Source organism: Gymnogyps californianus, unplaced genomic scaffold, assembly GCF_018139145.2.
Source record: "Gymnogyps californianus isolate 813 unplaced genomic scaffold, ASM1813914v2 HiC_scaffold_41, whole genome shotgun sequence".
Classification (NCBI taxonomy): Eukaryota; Metazoa; Chordata; class Aves; order Accipitriformes; family Cathartidae; genus Gymnogyps; species Gymnogyps californianus.
Window position 1 is genome coordinate 438,539 of NW_026114301.1, and position 24,506 is coordinate 463,044.

At 41.1% G+C, this 24,506-nt stretch overlaps 1 protein-coding gene across 1 annotated transcript; it reads right to left on the reverse strand.

The window, feature by feature from the left end:
* Positions 1-1,070: 1,070 nt before the first annotated feature.
* Positions 1,071-22,392, reverse strand: LOC127028755 (synphilin-1-like). The gene is made up of 6 exons (XM_050914464.1): positions 22,363-22,392; positions 22,064-22,136; positions 14,940-15,793; positions 5,798-5,911; positions 3,230-3,355; positions 1,071-1,244 (listed from the first exon to the last, which is right to left on the reverse strand). The coding sequence occupies exons 1-6, from the start codon at positions 22,390-22,392 to the stop codon at positions 1,071-1,073; spliced, it is 1,371 nt and encodes a 456-aa protein (XP_050770421.1).
* Positions 22,393-24,506: the final 2,114 nt, after the last annotated feature.

The window sequence follows — 24,506 nt, forward strand, 5'->3', positions numbered from 1 at the left end:
GTAAATGCAGAGTGAAGATACCACTTAGAGAAAATGCCTTCATAACATAAATGCTTAGAGGTACAAACATAAAAACAAGCATACTTCAAATGCAGTGAGGTATTCTGTAATGACAGAGCAGACACTGCTACTGCACACTCTGTTGTAAATACAGTACAAAACAGATCCCTGTTTATACCAAAAGGGCAAATAAACAGATCATTTTTACCTTTATTTTCAAGATATCCAGTCTGCAACTAAAAATTGTATTACCCACATGCTGCTTGCATAAAATGATATGGTCTCCACTACATATGGGTTTTTCAAAAGTTATTTTCATGGCCTGTGGTAGTCAACAAGCACTTGATCATGTACTTAAGTGGGAACCAAGAGTTAAGTTAGTGCTGATGTTTTCTGAGAGTCTCGTCTTATGAGGCAATTGACATGCTTAGTCACAGTAACTGCACCCACAATAAAAGCAAGCAATTGCATACTTCATGTTTCAAAATATCAGATTCTTTATAGATCATTTATTAAAAATCATACTAAAATACTCAAGCCAGCTCCTATGAAGAAAAAAACAGAACATCATAGGATATTTCCTGAGTAGCCACTGTGGACTTTGGGAACCTTCCAAGTCCGAAATAACCTTCCAACTACTATTTCTATTATTCCTCCCAACATCAACACGCAGTACTGTAACTGGGAAGAGCCACTCACTGTATATAAATGCATGCTATGTGAACAGAAAATATGATTAGGAATGATGTGATCCCAAGCTATTCAAGGGGAAAAGGGAGAGGATTGTTTACATATATATATAAAGATATGGATATTTCACACATAACCTTTTCCACTCCCACTCCCTTCATCTACATTCACAGTAAACTGACACCGAGACAACACCTGAAAAACTGAGTTGCTAAAGGAGAAGGGGCAAATGGTTGAGAATAAGAAAGCATGGTGAAATAAGGGAGAAATATGACTCGTCAAATATCACATACAGGAAGCAGAAAACAGGCACTGCTGATAAATTGAAGACAAGGAAGAGTGTTGTTTTAAGAATGATCCTTCTATTAAGAATTAAACACTTACTCCTTCAGCTGTTTAGTTAGCTTTACAACTTGAGAGGCCAATGACATACATGTCTCCACAGCCACTAAGTAGCGGGAACATATAGTGTGCCCATGTCGCTCAGCATTTTGTGAGGGTTTCTCTCCCGCGTGGTTTTGCATAGTGACGTTTGCTCCATATTCAACTAATGTCTGTAAAGATACAAAAGGAAACACTAACAGCTGTAAGTGTAAATCTCTGCTGCAATTTTTGTTTAACAATAAGAACTGCTGGATACAAAACACTATGTTTGAAAATTTTGGTCTAAGATGACCATTTTTAAAAATCAGTCACCCTGACAAGTCTGTATGCAGCCAGAACTTACAACACATACCACTAAAATCTATTGCTCAGGTGCAAAGCTAACACAGAATAGTGTGCTGTCCTTTAGGAGGATTATAAAAAGGCTGTATTTTTCCTTCCTCTTCCTTCTCTGTTCTACTTAATTCATTTTCTGTTAATTTGTTTGTATAGCATAGCATGACATACCATTCATACTGTGATCAGGACCACCAAATGAAAATAGAGCACTTGCATTTGGGCACCTATTGATTCTCTCTTGAGCTACAACAATAAACTTTTTCAGATGAACCTTTCTATGCATGACTGAACATTGTGCTAACTTTGTACATGGTAGCCCTAGAAAAGGAGACACAAGCACATGCAATTCAGAAGACATCTATGCTAGATAAGATCAAGGCCCAGAGCAGCACTAACACATTACTAGCCAGTTTATAGAGGGTGGTGCTGAGCTATAACTGCTTACAAGGTCTGGTGTCTGCTATTCTGGAGATCTCTGCACTTCAATGCATTACAACACACCTTTAGAATCTGATTTTAGGAATGTCTTTGCTACAATATTTGCTGACTCCTTTTGTGGTTTAGCTCTTGATTTCCTACCACAGCAGAAATCCCTGGGTTTAAAACACTCAGCATAAAAGTCTCAATGTCCTGATTCCTTAGCCAAGGGATGTTCGGATATAAAAGGTATGGCAGAAACTTTCCAACAACTCCAGTAGGTCGGACAGGCACAACTTTCTTTTTGCAGAAAGAAATCTGTACAATGACTTTTTCAGTCCATTTTTTTTGATGCTGAAGGAAGTCTCATTGCTTTCTACTTGCTTGGTTTCCCTCTATTGTCTTTTAAAAAAAATACTTAAATATTTGTCAGCTTCTAGTCTTGGCTTTCTGCCATGTGATTATATACTCTTTTCTCTGTTCTTCTCTAATGATGAATTTGTTTCTCAAATATCTTTCTGCAACCTCCTGAAATAATTTTTATTATTTGTTCTCCAAACAGCTTTCATTCAAAGTGATGACAGCACCAAATATTGAACTGTATTTCTGTGACTAATGATTCTAGTGACTCTGATGGACAAAGGGTATAAATGTTGTACAATTCAATGCAAAGTAGAGATGCTCGACCTAGCCATCCAGTTCAATCCTTCAGCTTTTTTTGGTATGTCTACATTGAACACTGGTACTGTAAAGAGGTTCCCGAACTAGCTTATTCAGATCTGACTCCCAAAAGCACTGTAGCTGTGTTAGCCTCAGCAGCTCTGTACAACAGAACTATTTTGCTCTCAGTGGCCAAGCTGATTCTTTAAGAACTAGGTAGAAATTATCGTCACACTGTATTGTTTAGTGTAGATATATTGAAAGATTACAAGTCTGGAAAGGATGGCTTGCTCAGGTGGAAATCTTTTAACAGGGAACAAACCTTATGTGTTAGACTTCCTCTAAACTGGAGAGCTACAACTCTTTATTGGAAAAAAGAAACAGAAAGAAAATGTCAGAATAGTAAGAAGGTTGATATCAGAGTAGGCATATCTACTCTGGCTGTCCTTTCATAACATAAAAACATACACATTAGTTGCTTAAGTATAAACAATATAATCATGTTTTCTTCTTGCAATACAACAGTTACTTTAGGTTTACAACAGCGTAAACAGGAATAGAATGAAAAAAATTGAGCTTTTGGTATTTCAGTTGGAGTCCTACTGGTTTAAAGCTCTTCCTTCTAGTATATTTTAAAGTATCACTTATTTTTCTTACCTTCTATATTCATTTTAAGGGTTGTTACCATTCAAGTTTGATTGAAAGTAGGTCTCTGATGTAGCTGTACTTAGTACTCTACCTGTATGCATCCCAGATAGCCACGTTGAGCAGCTATGTGAACAGCAGTATTTCCATTCTGGTCAGCTTCATCCAGTGAAATCCCTTGTTCTTGCATAAACTGAAGAAGCCACAGAAGGATTTTTTCCTAGGAGGAGGGGGAAAGAGAAGTCACAATAGGTAAGAAATAATGAAAACCTAAATGTACTAGAGGAATGCTGGTAGCATCACCTGTTACTAATACTGTCCAATAATTCCTATTTTAAGCCCTTGCTTTCATTCTCTCAACTTTGTCAGACTGATTAACTGGACTACAAATGGAAGGATCAGCATGGTGAAGAGCACTGACTGTACAGCTAATCCTAGGCCCGTTACTTGATATTCACTAAATTATCTGACCTTCCCAGTATCCCTTCCCAGCAGAAATTAGGTTTTCTGAATAGAAAACTATTGGGTGAGTGAAAAAAAGACACAAATTATCCCTGAAAAAATGACATTAGACAGGGGAAAGCAAACATCCTGATGTGCAAAGAAGTGCGTTGTTAGGCATTTGTGTGCCTGAATGTCTCATGCTCCTCCCCATTGTGGTCCCCAGCAAGTGGCACATACAATCCGTCCTAAGCCCTCAGTCATGCTGTAGCTCTGGTTCCCCTGAAGCTCTAGACTCTGGAGCTCCAGACGTAACAAACACTCAGCATTCCCCACCCTCTACCTCTTACCTGTGCAGTCCTTGCTACTGCAGCATCTGTGCTGGAAAGAAACTACAGCTCTGTGAAGCTCTTAGTCAGGACCTATTAAGGCACCTAGGATTGCAGCACCATCTCCTTCCTATGGCATAGTACCTGTGCCAGACACAGCTGGTCTGTGATATGCCATACACCAAAAACCTTTGCTTGGCATGGGAGTCCTGGAACAGGAGTTGCTTCTTGCACAACCTCATACTTAAAGAGGCCCTTGTTAGGAGGTATGCAGAACAGGCTACAAACTGGCATTAAGCCTTTCTCCTCTCCCATCACATGAGCTTATGTGGTCCCTCTCTCATGGGACAACAGCAGATGAGAGAGGGATGAACACAGTACTGTTGAGCTGTATTTGGAGTCTGGCCATGATTGTGGTTTGACCACCTTTAACATAGGAGCTTTGATATAAACTCCCTTTTGCTGCCCATTCTAAATTATATTTATTGAAGAAAAATATGGTGTGCATGCCCAATACCTGGGGAAACAATGGATGGGCTGACTCTGTTAGAAAATTATTCAGCAACAGGTCTTTCCTGTAAAAAATATTACTCTTGTAATTCTGCCAAGAGCACTGTTTACATGGACTATATTTTGTGTAAGTAATGGTAAAATAAATTAAAGCTTCTAGGATAGCGCCAACTACGCATCTGAATTTTTCAACATTTTTTTCTTCCTAACACAGTTGGGTAAGATAGTCTGGCTTCTTTCAAGTTTGCAAGATATCTGTAGATAATTTAAAAAAAAGGATAATTGACATTACAGGTGACATTTCTTTGGCATTCAGCTAACTATGAAAATCAGGCAGCAATTTTTATATCACCTTTTAAAATTTCATGGGTGGCTGATTGTAGCTGCTGTTTCTTAACTGGTGGAGCTTCCCTCCTGCTCTGAAAAGAATCTAGATAAAATGTGCCAGATCTGCTCCTGGCAGTAGACAGCATAGCTCCACTGAAAAAAATCAAAGCTTCACTGCATTTAGTTTGTGTAAACATCTTTAGAGATGAGGACAAAATTAAGCTAACTCAAATGGAGACATAGAATCATAGAATCATAGAATCATTTAGGTTGGAAAAGACCCTTAAGATCATCGAGTCCAACCGTGAATGTAAATTCACAAGCTTTCTCTTCAAAACTTTCTTCCCAGTAGCAAACACTGCTTTCTCAAACCTAGTTCTCACTAGACTCTCAGCTTCCTTATATTCAGTGTTCACAGGTTCACAGACAAAACTTGTCACAGAAAGCAGGGCAGAATCAATCAGTATCTTCAGCAGGGTCCTAATTTGCACAAGTAACACATTCACAATAGGTGGGAGGAGGAGAGGGAATGGAGGTCTTTGCACAGCTTATGAATGAGAGTGTCCATGTTGTCTCAGGAAGCACCAGGAGAAGGGGAGGAGTTCCCAGCTCCATAGCCTTCCACACCTGCATCCTCTCTTTCCCTCCCCCTCCAGTAAATCCATGCTTGGACAGAACCAATTAAAAGCAGAAAGATGTGACAATAGTTGCATGGTATTGAATAAGACAATCTCACTTGTACAGGAAAGAAAAAGCTAATTTTCTTAAGATGAGTGGCTACGTTCTGTTTGTTCTCTCTTTACCAAGTAAGAGGAAAAAAATAGCTTTAGCAACAAAAATAGTGATTTTTCTGCTTCAAAAAAATGATTTAAGAGGGAAAATACTGAAAAAATACACAAATTAAATGGGAAACGATCTTGCTATATTTGAACTAATTAAGAACATCTGTATTTAAGAGCCACAAAATGTTTATTTGGCTATAAAGATATTTTAAATTGAAATTCTTGTATGAACATCTCAATCAATCTCTTTGAAAAAGTAAATGAAAGCCATACCTGTCCATAGAAACCTGCATAATGAATAAGGCTTGGGTGATCTTTTGAGCAACTTAATCCTGCAATAGCTTCTGTTTTGCTCACCATCCACTGAACACACTCCAGCTGACCATTCTAAACAAAGAAAAAAAAATATTAAGAAAAAAAATTTTAAAATTCCAGTTGTTTCAGTTCCAAACATATCTACTAAACAGGGAAATGCTTATCAGAACTGCTAATATGTTATGACATTCCAGTTTGTTCTTTTATCCCATCTCATGTAATGCACTTGTTTATCCTTGTCCTGGTTTCGGCTGGGACAGAGTTAACTTTCTTTTCAGTAGCTGGTACAGTGCTGTGTTTTGGATTTAGTGTGAGAATAATGTTGATAACACACTGATGTTTTAGTTGTTGCTAAGTAGCGCTTATCTTAAGCCAAGGACTTTTCAGTTTCCCATGCTCTGCCAGCAAGCAGGTGTGCAAGAAGCTGGGAGGGAGCATAGCCAGGGCAGCTGACCTGAACTAGCCAAAGGGGTATTCCATACCATGGAATGTCATGCCTAGTATATAAACAGGGGGAAGTTGGCTGGGAGGGGCGGATCGCGGCTCGGGCATCGGTCAGCGGGTGGTGAGCAATTGCATCGTGCATCACTTGTCTTTTCTTGGGTGTTATTTCTTTTTTTGTTATATTCCTTTTCATTACAATTATTATTATTATTATATTATTATTATTATTCTTAGTTAGTAGTGTATTTTATTTTACTTTAGTTATTAAACTGTTCTTAGCTCAACCCACAAGTTTTACTTTTTTTTTTTCCTTTCCTCCTCCCCACCCCACTGGGAGGGGGGAGGGGGAAGCAGCTGTGTGGTGCTTAGTTGCTGGCTGGGGTTAAACCACGACAAGCAGTTTGCAAGTTACTATGAAGTGGGATGTGGATACTGCAGAAAGAGATGAACATTTCCTTCAGAGCATGTTTGTGGCCCAGTGTAAAGGCAAGAGTTTTTAGCAGCTTCTCTTGCTGCAGTGTTCCCTTTCAGCAATGGTACCTGGGTAAAGGCAGTTTGGCATAACTCACGTTCTGTCCTGCTTTGCTACTGTCATCTTCATAAAGGTGATGTTATTCTTTATAGCTAAAACAAACATGCCAAGTGCTCAGTCAAAACCTCATACAGGTCAGCACACAAAACATAAAAAGTTGTTTGCATGCATAAAATAAAAAAAGTTGTCCTGGGAAGGAAAGAAATTTTCATTTCAAGTTTCAGGTTTATGATTATATAAAAAAAAAAACCAAGAAGAAGAATGTAATGAATGGGAGAAAGAAATAAATGGAGCAAAATTAATTTGATATGTCTTATTCCTTGCATATGTAGCATGTGTATATACACACATAAATGCACACCACTTTTAGTTTGCTTACTTTCCTCTATTTGTCTCAATTTCAAAAATGAAGTAAACAAATGAAAACTACTTGTGTTCTTTTAATCACTCTAGAAAAATCCTAATCATCAAATCTAGGTTCAAATATTAGTAAGCACAGTTAACATTATAAATTAGTCATGTCTTCCTTTATATCACAACTGAGTAAAATCTTTTGGTATTTTTAAAATTAAGGTAATGAATTAATAAAATGAAGTACTTGCTAAATAACATAATTTTGCTAATTTGCAGAGGATTTTTCCACAATTACTTAAAATAAACTATCAATATGGCAATGTGACTGGCCATAACAGACCACTCCATTTTCACTCTCTAGCTCATAGTCAAGCTCAGAAAGAGGTTCTAAATTAAATGAGTTTGCTTTAATTAATTCATTCCTTACTGGAAAATGTCATGCATCATCACTGCTGAAATCCTCTTCTATGGAAATTTATGTTCCTGCATACAAATTTTCTTTCATTCTGATACTCATGATTCTTACAGAACATGGGTGCATATTCCATATAGCATAACATAACTGGAGTTAAACCGGTATAATTTAAGAACAAGAAGAATAAAGCCCCTTCTATCAGTGTCCAAAACATTTTGGGAGTAAGGACCAAGAGCTATGAAGTTTAATTTAGCCAAAAAATTTTAAGGCTCTCGCATAGCATTTTCAATGATCCAGGATAACTCCAGCCATGCAGATCATCATTAGAAACACCTGGGCCTAAGCACCCTCAGTTATATGGAGAACTCCATTTACACACTTTTCCAGAAATGTCAAAGCATGCCCAAATGGTATACAATTTAAGGAACCCCTTCACCTATTGTTAAAAAAGCTAGCCTTTCTGGGGAAAAAGACAAGAGATGTTACTAACTTATAAATACATCATCTACCTAGGTTAAAATAAAACAAGAGAGAAAACCATTTCCAACTAAAATTTTAAGACAACTTTTAACTTGCAGACTGTAAGTATTCAAATTGGACATGGGCTATTGAAGCTAAAAACCTTACTTTTATAATAGCAGTTCAGTAGTACAGGTAGATATCATCAGTTTAATTTCTTATTCATATGGCCTGTTCAAAAAAAAAAAAAAAAAAGTCCCTGAATCCTGCACTAAGTCATTAGAATGGCTGTCACCTTTCAAAAATGCAAAATGGTTTCCTGCAGGTTGGAATCTGCCAGTTTCTAAAGTTTCCCAAGAAGAAAATAACAATACAAAATCCTGAAGAAACAGAAACTCTTGTATTATATTTCACCTCTTCTTAAGGTACTTAGTGATTAAGAGGAATGGCATTCAACCATTCAATCTTACTTGCTGAAGACCCAGAACTACTTTGGTTAAATTGGATGAGCAGACAGTGAAGTGGACTGAAAATTGGCTGAACAGCCGGGACCAGAGGGTGGTGAGCAGTGGCACGAAGTCTAGTTGGAGGCCAGTAACTAGCAGTGTACCCCAGGGGTCAATACTGAGTCCAGTCCTGTTCAACATCTTCATTAATGATCTGGATGATGGGGCTGAGTATACCCTCAGCAAGTTTGCTGATGACACAAAACTGGGAGGATTGGCTGATATGACAGAGGGTCATGCTGCCATCCAGAAGGACCTTGACAGGCTGGAGAAATGGGCTGACAGGAACCTCATGCAGTTCAACAAGGAGAAGTGCCAAGTCCTGCACCTGGGGAGGAACATCCCCAGGCACCAGTATATGCTGGGGGCCACCCAGCTGGAAAGCAGCTTGGCAGAAAAGGACCTGGGGGTCCTGGTGGACACCAAGTTGAACATGAGCCAGCAGTGGGCCCTTGCCACAAAGAAGGCTAATGGTATCCTGGGCTGCATTAGGCAAAGTATTACCAGCAGGTTGAGGGAGGTGATCCTTCCCCTCTACTCAGCACTGGTGAGGCCACACCTGGAGTCCTGTGTCCAGTTCTGGGCTCCCCAGTACAGGAGAGACATGGAGATACTGGAGAGAGTCCAACGAAGAGTCATGAAGATGATGAAGAGACTGGAGCATCTCTCATATGATGAAAGGCTGAGAGAGCTGGGACTGTTTAGCCTGGAGAAGAGAAGGCTCAGGGGGCAATCTCATCAATGTATATAAAGACCTGAAGGGAGGGTGCAAATATGACAGAGCCAGGCTCTTTTCAGTGGTGCCCAGTGACAGGACCAGAGGCAATGGGCATAAACTGAAACACAAGAGGTTCCGTCTGAACATCAGGAAACCCTTTTTTCCTGTGAGGGTGAGTGAGCACTGGAACAGGTTGCCCAGAGAGGTTGTGGAGTCTCCCTCCTTGGAGATATTCAAAAGCCATCTGAACATGGACCTGGGCAACTGGCTTTTGGTGGCCCTGCTTGAGCAGGTGGGTTGGACCAGATGACCTCCAGAGGTCCCTTACAACCTCAACTATTCTGTGATTCTGTGAAATTATCAGCGTTCCAGTACACCCCTTTTACTATAGCACAGCAACACCATAAATTTTCACATTTTCCTACATAATAGGTTTTCCTGTAAGCTTTGACATTAATTTTTGCAGTTTCTGACAGGTTGTTCTGCAACATGTAAATGTTAACTTTGATGCAATTGCTCTAGACAACCAAGAACTTTCACCTTCAGATGTGGAACACTGACAAAAGACATTGTTAGAAATGATCAGAGTGTTTTCATGCTTTGAAAATACTTGTCTTTCAAGATTATATAAGTATCTGTAAAAAACCAAGAAAATGTTATGTTCTCTAAAGAAACAATTGTGTCTGAATGAAATAAAAGTTCCTTGAAAAATAACAAATGTTTTTTAGAGCCAGTTAACTGATTTAAAAGCAAATGTATATGCACTGACAACATATAAAATGTCAGTGTTGTACAGCTGACATATCTTGCATACTAACCCATTTTTTTTTAATGTGGTAACAGCCAACTGTTCTTTTTCCTTTAATTTAACAAAGAGCTTGAAAAATAATATCCTGTTGGATGTATTACCTATTGCCATTACAGAAAGAGACTAAAACACCCTTATGTCACATTACAGTAGAGACTAAGTCACCTTTATTGCTAACCCAGCTGGAGTTAGCTGCTCAGTGTTTCATTCATTCAGTCTTCCCCCATCAAAGAAGTGAGATGCTGCAGGCATTCTGCATGTCCCTTTGATGCTGCTACATGCAACAGATTGTTGTCACATTCATCATGTATCTTATCCTGATTATCTGCTGCTAAGTATGGGTGTTCAAAAAGAAATGGTTAAAAAAGTCATTATATTAGTTATAATTAGGGATAAAACATACATAGAACATTAAGTCTCACAGCCTAAGATGCAAGCCAAAGTCAAAGATATTTTCCCATAGGCATGTTCTTTTATAACTCTCAAAAACAGGAGCTTTTCACTATACAGTACCTGGCTACTATTAGAGATAGGATAGAGAGGTAGGATGCTCACTGGCTTGAGTCACTGCGTAGTTTCTGTCTTTCTAATGCAATTGTCATATAACAATTCTCATATAAAATAGACTTGAAGGGGGAAGGGGATAATATCAGGCTCACCCGTGACAACCCATGGGATGACACGTCAAGGTTAGAGGGACGGGGTGCTAGCAAGGGCCCTCAGACTGTTGCTCTGAGACTTGCTGGGTACACTGGAGCACACCTGAAGTCTTACGGAGATGAGCCAGGGGCTCCTGAGGTAATAGGAGCCAGCAGGGGAACACCAGTGAAATACCTCAAAGGAATTAAGGGGTGTTCCTCTAAGAAGGTGACACAGCCAACAGCCCAGCCGAAGTGCCTCTACACCAATGCACACAGCATGGGCAACAAACAGGAGGAGTTGGAAGCCACCATGCTGCTGGAAAGCTACGACCTAGTTGCCATTACTGAAACTTGGTGGGACAAATCCCATGACTGGAGTGGGGCTATCGATGGCTACAGGCTGTTCAGAAGGGACAGGCGAGGAAGGAGGGATGGAGGGGTTGCCCTCTATGTCAAGAAATGGATAGATTGTGAAGAGCTGTCTCTGAAGAATAGTCACGAGCAGGTTGAAAGCTTATGGGTAAGAATTAGAGACCGAGGCAACAAAGGGAACCTTGTGGTTGGTGTTTACTACAGGCCGCCCGATCAAGGGGAGCCTATTGACGAAGCCTTCTTACTCCAGCTCCAGGAGGCATTGCACTCGCAGGCTCTCATCCTGCTGGGGGACTTCAACCACCCCAACATCTGCTGGAAAAGTAGCATGGTGAGCTGTAGGCAGTCCAGGAGACTCCTGGAGTGCATCCAGGATAACTTCTTAAGCCAGGTAATAGACAGTCCTACCAGAGGGGATGCAATACTGGACCTGATGGTCACCAATGCAAGTGAGCTAATCAGTGACATCAAGACTGGAGGCAGCCTGGGCTGCAGTGATCATGCACTGGTGGAGTTCACAGTCCTGAGGGATATGGGTCAGGTGAAGAGTAAAGTCAGGACCCTGAATTTTAGGAAAGCAAACTTCCAGCTGTTCAAGGAGTTAGTCAATAGGACCCCCTGGGAAACTGCCCTCAGGGACAAGGGAGCAGAACAGAGCTGGCAGATCTTTAAGGATGCTTTCCATAGAGCGCAAGAGCTCTCGATCCCTAGGTGTAAGAAATCAGGAAAGGATGGCAAGAGGCCGGCATGGATGAGTCGAGACCTGCTGGTCAAACTAAAGGGCAAGAAGGAAATGCACAGGCAGTGGAAGCAGGGACAGGTATCCTGGGACGAGTATAGGGGCGCGGCCCGGTTGTGTAGGGATGGGGTCAGGAAGGCCAAGGCGTGGCTGGAGCTGAACTTGGCAAGGGACACAAAGAATAATAAGAAGGGCTTCTATAGGTATGTCAGCCAGAAAAGGAAGGTCAAAGAAAGTGTATACCCCCCGATGAACAAGACTGGCAAACTGGTAACAACGGATGAGGAGAAGGCTGAGGTACTCAACAACATTTTGCCTCAGTCTTCACTGGCAACCTCTCTTCCCACACCTCTCGAGTGGATGGACCTCAAGGCAGGGACTGGGGGAGCAAAGTCCCTCCCACTGTAAGAGAAGATCAGGTTCATGACCACCTGAGGAACCTGAATATACATAAGTCTATGGGACCTGACAAGATGCATCCCAGAGTCCTGAGGGAATTGGCTGATGTAGCTGCCAAGCCACTCTCCATGATATCTGAAAAGTCATGGCAGTCAGGTGAAGTCCCTGGAGACTGGAAAAAGGGAAACATTGCACCCATTTTTAAAAGGGATAAAAAGGAGGACTCTGGGAACTACCAACCTGTCAGCCTCACCTCTGTGCCTGGGAAAATCATGGAACAGATCCTCCTAGAAGCTATGCTAAGGCACATGGAGGACAGGGAGGTGATTCGAGACAGCCAGCATGGCTTCACCAAGGGCAAGTCTTGCCTGACCAACTTAGTGGCCTTCTATGATGGAGTGACTACATCCGTGGACAAGGGAAGAGCTAAGGATGTCATCTATCTGGATGACTTCTGTAAGGCCTTTGACATGGTCCCCCACAACATCCTTCTCTCTTAATTGGAGATTTGATAGATGGACTGTTAGATGGATAAGGCATTGGCTGGATAGTCGCATCCAGAGGGTAGTGGTCAACAGCTCAATGTCCAGATGGAGATCAATGACGTGTGGTGTCCCTCAGGGGTCCATAGTGGGACCAGTCCTATTTAATATTTTCATCAAAGACATAGACAGTGGGATCAAGTGCACCCTCAGGAAGTTTGCAGATGACACCAAGCTGAGTGGTGTGGTTGACGCGCCTGAGGGATGGAATGCCATCCAGAGGGACCTGGACAAGCTTGAGAAGTGGGCCCGTGTGAACCTCATGAGGTTCAACAAGGCCAAGTGCAAGGTCCTGCACCTGGGTCGGGGCAACCCCCGGTATCAGTACAGGCTGGGGGATAAAGGGATTGAGAGCAGCCCTGCAGAGAAGGACTTGGGGGTACTGGTGGATGAAAAATTAGATATGAGCCGGCAATGTGTGCTCACAGCCCAGAAAGCCAACCGTATCCTGGGCTGCATCAAAAGAAGTGTGGCCAGCAGGTCGAGGGAGGTAATTCTCCCCCTCTACTCTGCTCTCGTGAGACCCCACCTGGAGTACTGCATCCAGCTCTGGAGTCCTCAGCACAGGAAAGACATAGATCTGTTGGAGTGGGTCCAGAGGAGGGCCATGAAAACGATCAGAGGGCTGGAACAGCTCTCCCTCTGAAGAAAGGCTGAGAGAGTTGGGGTTGTTCAGCCTGGAGAAGAGAAGGCTCCATGGAGACCTTATTGTGGCCTTTCAATACTTAAAGGGGGCTTATAAGAAAGATGGGTACAAACTTTTTAGTAGGGCCTGTTGCCATAGGACAAGGGGTAATGGTTTTAAACTGAAAGAGGGTAGATTCAGACTGGATATAAGGAAGAAATTTTTTATTATGAGGATGGTGAGACATTGGAACAGGTTGCCCAGATAGGTTGTAGATGCCCCATTCCTGGAAACATTCACGGTCAGGTTGGACAGGGCTCTGAGCAACCTGATCTAGTTGAAGATGTCCCTGCTCATGGCAGGAGGGTTGGACTAGATGACCTTTAAAGGTCCCTTCCAACCCAAACCATTCTATGATTCTATGATACTCTGATAACGGTGCAACATCTTGTTGTGTAGCTTTACATCTCTCTACTAGTCTGTTCCACAAAGTAACTGCAAACACACCTACATTTTCACAATGTATGTGTATTTTGCATTTGGTTCCTTTTCTTTTTTTTGGCATTATATTGATGAGTAATGGAACAGAAAACATCCATTTTTCCTGAAAAATGTTCTTATTTAAATTTTTTCATCATATAAGTGACAGCTTGTGCTGAGCACAATATAAAATGTAGCTATAACACAAGAGAGAAGACTTTTACTTCCCATTTTTGAGTGAATTTTATCTGCTTTTATTTCTTACTGAGCACTAATATATTCTTCTGCCTCTGTCTAGTCTTTGAATAAGTTTGTCTTTGTCTTTGCTACTATCTTAATGTGCCTTTGTGCTTGAGCTAGACTGGTAAACAGAAAAGCTAAACAAAAATCTAACAAAAGTTTTTATACATGCACTGTGCCTCCAACAGCCATTCTGAGTGGAGATCACATGCTCTGCATCATTGTGTTAACTTGCATGTAGTTACTTTGGAAACCATCATTGATAATGTTTGATCACAGCACTAGGATTGACTGAAAACTTCATATGGGTCAGAGGCCAATGAGGCTTTAGAGGAATCTCCTGCCTGAGAATGCTGCTGCAGCAAGCTGGCATAAACACTCCTAAATAATAATCAGAATACAACAGAAGTCCCTTTTTTCAGCCTCTAAATAACTACTTCTCGTCAGTCTCCAAATAACAACTGAGGCAAACTACCAATAACTGAACAAAGCAATTCACAAATGTTGTGAAAAGCAAAACTCAATTAAGATTTAAATTCAATATTCAAGTGATCTCAAGATTTAAAACACCTGCCTTCTGTATGACTCCAGTTTACTGCATAAACTAGCAATCTTGTCCACATTTACATAAAACTAACATCTTGGATTTGCTACATATGTGATTTAAAGATGAAAATTTTCCATTTGGAAACCAATATGCTCAATTTCCAAGGTGCATAAACAGAGCGGGAGTGCAAAATATGCACTTCATCAGCTTTGCTGGCTTAATGAACCACATCACAGAAATCTCTTATTCTACGTGGTTTATGAAAAAGATGATACTTACCAGTAATGATATTTGGCCTTCCTTTACAATGTTTAAGATGCTCTTAATTTTTTTCACCTCTTCATTCCTCTCTTCTGCTCTCCCTGAGCTGCTCCAGTTCATATTCAGTTCATTAAGCTGCTTGCTTTCTGCCACTGTCATCTGCAGGTGAAAAGTCCTCAAGTGGCAGTTTGGCATAGTCTTCTCATTTTTATGAGCCTGAGGATCAACAAATGTCATGCTGAGGAAGCCCTTGCCCTGGGTTTCAGATTCATGGACTGAGCTACACTTTAAGGGCTGTGAAAGCTCTAATTCTTGTGTTAAACGCTTGTGTTGATCAAGGACAATGTGCTGCGTTTTTCTCAGCTGAGAGCCTTTCACAGGGGCCAGAACACAGAACTGTGTCATGCTGGCAGGCAAGTTCTCTGTGTTCCCTGCAGAGCAGATCTTGCCACTAAGACCATTCACTGTTGAACACACACCCAAAAGTTTTTTCTCAGAAGCTACCTTTGTAAAAGGAACAAGGCTTGATTTAATAAAAGGCACATCCAAAATTTCATCCATATCCAGGTCATAGTGCTCTAGCTCCCCAAGTAGAACAGTGTGCTGAATGTTTTTACTTTTAAAGCATTCTTGTTCTCCTGGGCTCTGGTCATCATTCAGAGGTGCAGACTGAGAATCGCCACCTTTCTGGTATTCTCCCTTCTGGTTCTTTTGGTCATCACTTTCATTGTTCTCAGAGCTCTCTGGCTGGTGCTTTAATGGGGAAACCCTCTTCACTGGTCTGAATTTATTGCACATATCTGCAATTCCTGTTGGTTTCTGTGCATTTCCAATAAGAGTTGAGACTTCGCAGTTCCAGCTGCTGCTGGAAACTAGAGAAATAGAGGAATGTGATTTAGAACTGCTTATTATTACCAGACATGTTACATGACACAGCATATTTTAAAGATATACTTAGCCAAACACTGGGAACAAAAATTACATGACAACATGCTGTATTCACATCTAAGCAGATTTAATAACAACTCTATTACAATAGCTGAAGAATTTGACACTCCAGAAAAGAAACCTTCTTCAAATAGGACATACATTGTAAACATTTAAAAAGTAGTTTTAATCAAAGAGCCTAGTGGCATTGATGCTTGCACTGCCAGACTATGCTAGTTTGCACTCTGCTATTTTTATTGCATGGAGATGCATCAGAAGAATCAGAAGAGTAGAATGATTTTCTGAGAGGTCAACACCAGGGTTGGTAAAAATTTTTCTCCTGATTTTTTTTTAGTGGATTTGTTTAACAATAGCAACAACTATTTGGCTTTTTTTTAAGGTCTGTTTTCTCTGGAAGATGGATTTTTCATGCAAGAACTGGAAATTCTATTTTAATCTGAAAATTAAGCCTACTTATTCAGGTATGATGTCTCATTTTCCACTTCTCTGTTTGTTGGGCTTCTCAGTCAAACTTTCCATCCCTTAATGTACATATATACTTACATATAAATAGCTCTGGAACTTCCAGTGCATTATCTTCAGTGTACTGTAGGATATGGAGTTTGACCAGTGAATCTGACTTGCAGAGGAAAAAGGGAGCTCAAGTCACCTGAAATCTTTCTCCTAATGAACTTCCACTCTAACACAGTTCCAGTTTGTGATATTTATGATCTCCATAATAAGTGGAACTCTGGCAAAGAGGGTTTTTTTTTTTAATTTTGTTATTTTCAGTAGAAGGACTCCACTAAAACCACTAAAGCCCTTAGTTTTGCCTTTCTAGGCCTCTTTTAACATATACTAAGAATTAATGCATTCTCAAAGTCAAGAATACAGTTTAAACATAGCAGATATATTACACATGCTAACTACATATCAGTGGAATCTAATTTGTGGTCAAAAACCACAATTTGCCACAAACACCTTCCTAAGGAAATAGATATATACACTTGTCGTGGTTTAACCCCAGCCAGCAGCCAAGCACCACGCAGCCACTCCCTCACTTCCCCCCCCCCGCCCCGCTCCCAGTGGGATGGGGAGGAGAATCGGGAAAGAAGGTAGAACTCGTGGGTTGAGATAAGAACAGTTTAATAACTAAAGTAAAATATAATACTAACAATAGTAATAATGAAATATAATAATAATAATAGTAATGAAAAGGAATATAACAAAGAAGAGGTGAGGGGAAAAAAAAAGGAAAAAAACCCAGTGATGCACAATGCAATTGCTCACCACCCACTGACCGATGACCGAGCCGCGATCCGCACATCCCGGCCAACTCCCCCCTGTTTATATACTGGGCATGACGTTCCATGGTATGGAATATCCCTTTGGCTAGTTCAGGTCAGCTGCCCTGGCTATGCCCCCTCCCAGCTTCTTGCACACCTGCTTTCTGGCAGAGCATGGGAAACTGAAAAGTCCTTGACTTAGGATAAGCGCTACTTAGCAACAACTAAAACATCAGAGTGTTATCAACATCATTCTCACACTAAATCCAAAACACAGCACTGTACCAGCTACTAAGAAGAGAGTTAACTCTGTCCCAGCCGAAACCAGGACAACACTTTCAATAAAACATTTTGAAGTAAAAGTTTAAAGTAAAAGATTAGTACAGCTTAGTAGTTACAGATGTCTGAAAATTACCTTAATACTTTTGGAAGCACTTAAGAATACATTTACCAAGAAAAAAATAAAAATAATAATCAAAAGGTATGGAACTTAGTGGGCCAATACAGTAACTCACTGTACTGACTTATTTAAGTATTGTATAAGATTCTAGGTTCAAAGGCCTACACTTTTATGTTGGCTTTATTTGCATGTGAAATTTTTTCCAAGTGATACAGGGAAATGGATACCATATGTTTCCCAGCTCTTTTGTTCTGACAGGAACTATTAAGGATTTGGTATAGAAATGAATTCTGTCTGAGTTCACTGCTTTCACTGAAACACTGCTGAAACACTGCTTTCAACACAGGGGTCTAGACAGAGAAAAAGGCATCAACATTTTGTTTGTCATCACTTTCTTTAAACTTACATTTATTCTGTTGTTAGGCTGAATAGGCTTTTTCCACTTTCTAACCTTAATAACACATATTTACATAAAATAGTGATGATAAAATTGTAAAATCTGACACTGCAAAGAAGCAATGATCTTTGTTATAAATCTGTCTTGGATCATTGCTCAGTCATGTATTTCTCTTTTCTTTCATTACAATTATTGTGGAGTAAGGCATTTCCATTTCTTTGTTTTCTTCCCAACATATTGGTGGAGCATTACTTTACAAACAAACTGGAATACCGAGAACAAGTAGCAGTATTTTTACTGACTTCTGAACATATTATTTACTTAATTGGGATGATTAATTCACACTGCATTTAATAAAGGATTAGGATATGGCATTTAACCACATAAGGAGTAGGGAGCAAAGCAAATCAGACTGGTAGACAGTCTTTCTTTGTGCCATTTTTGTCTCCTTGTGTGCTGTATAGGCTTCACCAGTGCTTAGGCAGTTAAGAGCATGGCTCCCCGCTATACACAACATTGAGATTATAGCCCAGAGTGGAGCAGGGCGTGGCTGAAACCCTGAATCTCCTCCACTCTGTTTTCAGATGCTTGTTCCCTGAGGAAGCAGAAGCAAGTAGTGCCTATGTCCTCCAAAGCACCAGCACAGCAGAGGTTGTTATGTGAGTAGTCTTTAACAGCTGCTCCAGCAGAAAAGCCTCTTGCTCATCTCTCCGTACTTATGAAGTCAGGCAGAGGCCATTGAAAGTCTGGGTCAAATAAACACTAATTGCTTGATTCCTTTATAAACAACAATACAGGATGGTCTGTGTTAAAGGTAGGAGACAGGAACCTGGAGCAGCTAACTTGATTCCAAAATCTGTCAAATAATTCTGGTATAATCTTGGATGACCCACATCTCTTTTGTGCACGAATATCTCAAATATAAAAAGGAGATGACAAAATTTCTTATTTCTGAAGATGCTGTCAAAATTCTTAACTTTTATTCACTAATGATGAGACATCGATAACACAGCAATGGGATCATCCAAGTATAGAGGAACAGAAAAACTGGAGAGACTTTTCATTGACATTAATAAAGAAGTGCAATGTTGCCTGATAGAGCTGAGGTGGCAAAGCATTTCCTCAACACTAAAGAAAATAGCATCTGATGAAAACTTGCAAGGATCAAATTTGCAAAAGTAGCTCTTGTCCATATATTGTGCTCTGTGCTCCTGAGGAAGGGAAAATATAAAATGTGAATAAAGAGGCTTGTAGGTATATTTATAGGTTTTATTTCTTTATATGCATCCTAGAGCTACTTGGGGGTAAACAGTCATAAAAGGGGACAATTAAGAAGCAACTTCTCTAGTAATTTAATCACTTCATCATATTTGATTTTAGGAATCAAAATTTATCCATCTGGAACTTCCTAAAAAATATCCTTATAAGATAAAATCATTTAGGTTGGAAAGGACCTTTAAGATCATCGAGTCCAACCATAAACCTAACACTGCCAAGTCCACCACTAAACCATATCCCTAAGCACCACATCTACACGACTTTTAAATACCTCCAGGGATGCTGACTCAACCACTTCCCTGGGCAGCCTGTTCCAATGCTTGATAACCCTTTCGGTGAAGACATTTTTCCTAATATCCAATCTAAACCTCCCCTGGCACAACTTGAGGCTGTTTCCTCTTGTCCTATCGCTTGTTACTTGGGAGAAGAGACTGACACCCACCTTGCTACAACCTCCTTTCAGGTAGTTGTAGAGAGCGAGAAGGTCTCCCCTCAGCCTCCTTTTCTCCAGGCTAAACAACCCCAGTTCCCTCAGCCGCTCCTCATAGGACTTGTTCTCTAGACCCTTCACCAGCTTCATTGCCCTTCTTTGGACATGCTCCAGCACCTCAATGTCTTTCTTGTAGTGAGGGGTCCAAAACTGAACACAGGATTCGAGGTGCGGCCTCACCAGTGCCGAGTACAGGGGGACAATCGCTTCCCTAGTCCTGCTGGCCACACTATTTCTGATACAAGCCAGGATGCTATTGGCCTCCTTGGCCACCTGGGCACACTGCTGGCTCATATTCAGCCAGCTGTCGACCAACACCCCCAGGTCCTTTTCTGTCAGGCAGCTTTCCAGCCACTCTTCCCCAAGCCTATAGCATTGCATGGGGTTGTTGTGACCCAAGTGCAGGACCCGGCACTTAGCCTTGTTGAATCTCATATGATTGGCCTCGGCCCATCGATCCAGCCTGTCCAGATCCCTCTGTAGAGCCTTCCTACCCTCAAGCAGATCAACACTCCCGCCCAAATTGGTGCTGTCTGCAAACTTACTGAGGGTGCGCTCAATCCCCTCGTCCGGATCATTGATAAAGATATTAAACAGAACTGGCCCCAATACTGAGCCCTGGGGAACACCACTTGTGACCGGCCGCCAACTGGATTTAACTCCATTCACCACCACTCACTGCCATCCAGCCAGTTTTTTACCCAACAAACAGTATACCCATCCAAGCCATGAGCAGCCAGTTTCTCCAGGAGAATGCTGTGGGCAATAGTGTCAAAGGCTTTACTAAAGTCCAGGTAAACAACATCCACAGCCTTTCCCTCATCCACTAAGCGGGTCACCTTGTCATAGAAGGAGATCAGGTTCGCCAAGCAGGACCTGCCTTTCATAAACCCATGCTGACTGGGCCTGATTGCCTGGTTGTCCTGTACATGCTGTGTGATGGCACTCAAGATGATCTGCTCCATAACCTTCCCCAGCATCAAGGTCAGGCTGACAGGCCTGTAGCTCCCCGGATCCTTCTTCCGGCCCTTCTTGTAGATGGGCGTCACATTTGCTAACCTCCAGTCAACCGGGACCTCCCCGGTTAGCCAGGACTGCTGGTAAACGATTGAAAGTGGCTTGGTGAGCACTTCCACCAGCTCCCTCAGTACCCTTGGGTGGATCCCATCCGGCCCCATAGACTTGTGTGTGTCTAAGAAGTGGTGTAGCAGGTCGCTAACCATTTCCCCTTGGATTATGGGGGCTTCATTCTGCTCCCCATCCCTGTCTTCCAGCTCAGGGGGCTGGGTACCCTGAGAACAACTGGTCTTACTATTAAAGACTGAGGCAAAGAAGGCATTAAGTACCTCAGCCTTTTCCTCAGCCTTTGTCACTCTGTTTCCCCCCGCATCCGATAAAGGATGGAGAGTGTCCTTAGCCCTCCTTTTGTTGCTAATGCATTTATAGAAACATTTTTTATTGTCTTTTATGGCAGTAGCCAGATTAAGTTCTAGTTGGGCTTTGGCCCTTCTAATTTTCTCCCTGCATGACCTCACAACATCCTTGTAGTCCTCCTGAGTTGCCTGCCCCTTCTTCCAAAGATCATAAACTCTCTTTTTTTTTCTCCTGAGTTCCAGCCAAAGCTCTCTGTTCAGCCAGGCCAGTCTTCTTCCCTGCCAGCTCATCTTTCCACACATGGGGACAGCCTGCTCCTGCACCTTTAAGAATGTCCAGCCTTCCTGGACTCCTTTGCCCTTCAGGACTGTTTCCAATTGGAAGCACCTGTTGACTTTAGAGCATTTTTCAATGCCATCTCTGTATCCAAGGAGTGGAGGGGTGTGAAGGAGATTTTTATCTGGTATATGAGCATCTGTAGAACTACAGGGTATTTATGTGAATTTTGCCCAACCATCAAGACTGCCTCATACACAGATGAAACTTCATCCTTGTGATATGCATTTTCTGTGATGCTTACAGTCCAATGACAAACGTTAGAATATCTTTAAATTGTTGTGAGTATAAAGAAAATAACAAAGAACTCATCTTTTACTCAGCTCTATAGGAAAATTACTGGTGAAATTCATTTCTGATACGCATGAAGAGCCCATCTCCCTGACATAAGGGTACAGTAACATTCTTTATCTCCTGATTGATAGCTTCATGAAGTTTACAGCATTTGTGACACAAATAGGTGTTCCCTTTTTGGAACTTTTTTCCTTCTAATGAACTAACATCTGTTGAAAAACAAAGTCATGTTTCCAGAAAGCCGTACAAAATTGAGAAAAAACAAAACAACAGAACTCTGCCAAGAAGCAATTGTTGCCAAGTTGTACATGGTAAAAAGCAGCTTATAAAATGACGGGTAGACAGAAGCAGGCATCATACCTGAGCTGTCTTCATTTTGTGACTCATACCTTCTGTATAATTCTGGGATGGTCTTAAGAGAAGTTATGGAATACTGAAAGAAAGAAAAAAATGTATATTAAGTAATTAATTTTAAAAGGTAAAAAGCAAGATGACTTCATGTTGTGAGCATAGCCTAGATTTACCAAGCTGAGGGTACTTCTGGCAGTCTGATAGTGTTCTCAAGTAGCATGAAAAAAAGCAGGTGGCATCTGTTTTTGTGTCTTACATCAAAGGATATCAAACAGATTTTCAAAGCTATGGCAAAGCATCCCCCCCACCTCAGATTTCTCCTTCCTATAGATCACCATTATTCAAGTCATGAATACACTTTATATATCCATTCTTTCCATGGGATGCACAGGTATATCAAAGGTGACAATAGGTGTAGGCTACACAGTAAATGTCGAGGGTCTCACTTTGCCCACCTGGGCATCTATTGCAGCACTTATATTGCAAGATACTTCATGCTTAACAGAATTAGAATTCAAGCTTTCACAAAGCAATATGCAAAAGCAATGCAGAATATTTTAACATAGAGATCTAATTTCAGAGATATACATGTGCATATACATATTGGATTACATGCTCATTTCTCTAACCTAGACTTTATTAAAGCAAACATGCATTACTACTTTGATGTGATGGGATACACCTGATATTAATCAATATGTTATTCTCTGAATTCAATATTAAAAGGGAAAAGAACAAAGACGGCATATTTATCTTACTAAACAGCAATCTTTTTCTTATAATCTTGTGGAATATGCTCAATAAGGCACATGATCCAGTGTTATAAAGCTACAAATTCTGACATACAGAAATTAAGTTACTTAATACCAAGCCTTCCTTAATCTAATGCTTAGACTGTTATAGGACTCTCCACTTAAACAAATGAAAATCATGATGTCTGTGAAAGATCAATGGCTTCACACATACGAAAGAACTATTAAAAATAGTATTTTGGAAACTAAAACAGAAAAAAGCATTTAAGATTAGCATAACTGAAAATTTTAGAAGAATATCTAAACACCATATGGTTTCAAAGAGACAGATATTTTTAGCTGGTGTGTTACTGACCAATGTAGCAAAACAACTACATATAAAACTGCATCAGCTTTCCACACAAGAAAGAAGTGGTCATACATTGTTCTCGGTTTTGTTGACAGTTCATCATTCAAAGTTTAATTTGTTTCTAACACACAGTCAACCCCATGTGACCAACTGCAGAAGTAATTCACTTATCTGATGCAAATGAATTTAAATAAGACCATTGCTCAATTGATTGTAGTTACTTTATTTAGCCTCACCTTGAGTACTGTGTGCAGTTCTGGGGCCCTCAATTTAAGAAGGATGTGAAGGTCCTTGAATGCCTCCAGAGGAGGGCAAAAAAGCTGGTAAAAGGGCTGGAAGGCATGTCCTATGAGGAGCAGCTAAGGACTTTGGGTTTGTCTAGTTTGGAGAGAAGGAGGCTGAGGGGCAACCTCATTGCTCTCTACAGCTTCCTGAGGAGGGGAAGTGGAGAGGGAGGTGCTGATCTCTTCTCCCTGGGATCCAGTGACAGGATGGATGGGAATGGTTCAAAGCTGCACCAGAGGAGGTTCAGACTTGACATTAGGAAGCATTTCTTTACCGAGAGGGTGCTCAAACACTGGAACAGGCTTCCTAGAGAGGTGGTCGATGCCCCAAGCCTGTCAGTGTTTAAGACGCATTTCGACAATGCCCTTAATGTTTTAACTTTTGGTCAGATCTGAAGTACTCAGGCAGTTGGACTAGATGACCATGATAGGTCCCTTTTAACTGAACTAAACTATTCTATTCTATTCTATTCTATTCTAAAAACTTCCTATGCCTTACTTTTCCCCTTGATGGCCAGATTCAGAGATGTTTTGAGAAACCTCAGCTACAACAATAAGAATCACCTGAACACTTCCAATGATGGGGCATCCACAACTTCTCTGGGCAACCAGTTCCAATGTCTCACCACCCTCATCGTAAAGAATTTGTTCCTTATGTCCAATCTAAATCTACCCTCTTTCAGTTTTAAGTCGTTACCCCTTGTCCTATCACTACAGGCCCTGGTAAAAAGTCTCTCTCCATCTTTCTAAGGCCCCTTTAAATATTGAAAGGCCACAATAAGGTCTCCCCGGAGCCTTCTCTTCTCCAGGCCAAACAACCCCAACTCTCTCAGCCTTTCCTCATAGGAGAGGTGCTCCAGCCCTCTGACCATTTTCGTGGCCCTCCTCTGGACCCACTCCAACAGGTCCATGCCTTTCCTGTGCTGAGGACTCCAGAGCTGGATGCAGTACTCCAGGTGGGGTCTCACCAGAATAGAGTAGAGGGAGAGAATCACCTCCCTCGACCTGCTGGCCACACTTCTTTTGATGCGGCCCAGGATACAGTTGGCTTTCGGGGCTGCGAGTGC

Coding starts and splice junctions, on each gene's coding strand:
- LOC127028755 (XM_050914464.1), bottom strand. CDS start 22,392: ATGGTGATCTATAGGAAGGAGAAATCTGAG. Junction 22,137..22,362: donor ATAGGAAGGAGAAATCTGAG/GTGGGGGGGATG, acceptor TCTTTCTTTCAG/TATTCCATAACTTCTCTTAA. Junction 15,794..22,063: donor ACAAAATGAAGACAGCTCAG/GTATGATGCCTG, acceptor CTATTTCTCTAG/TTTCCAGCAGCAGCTGGAAC.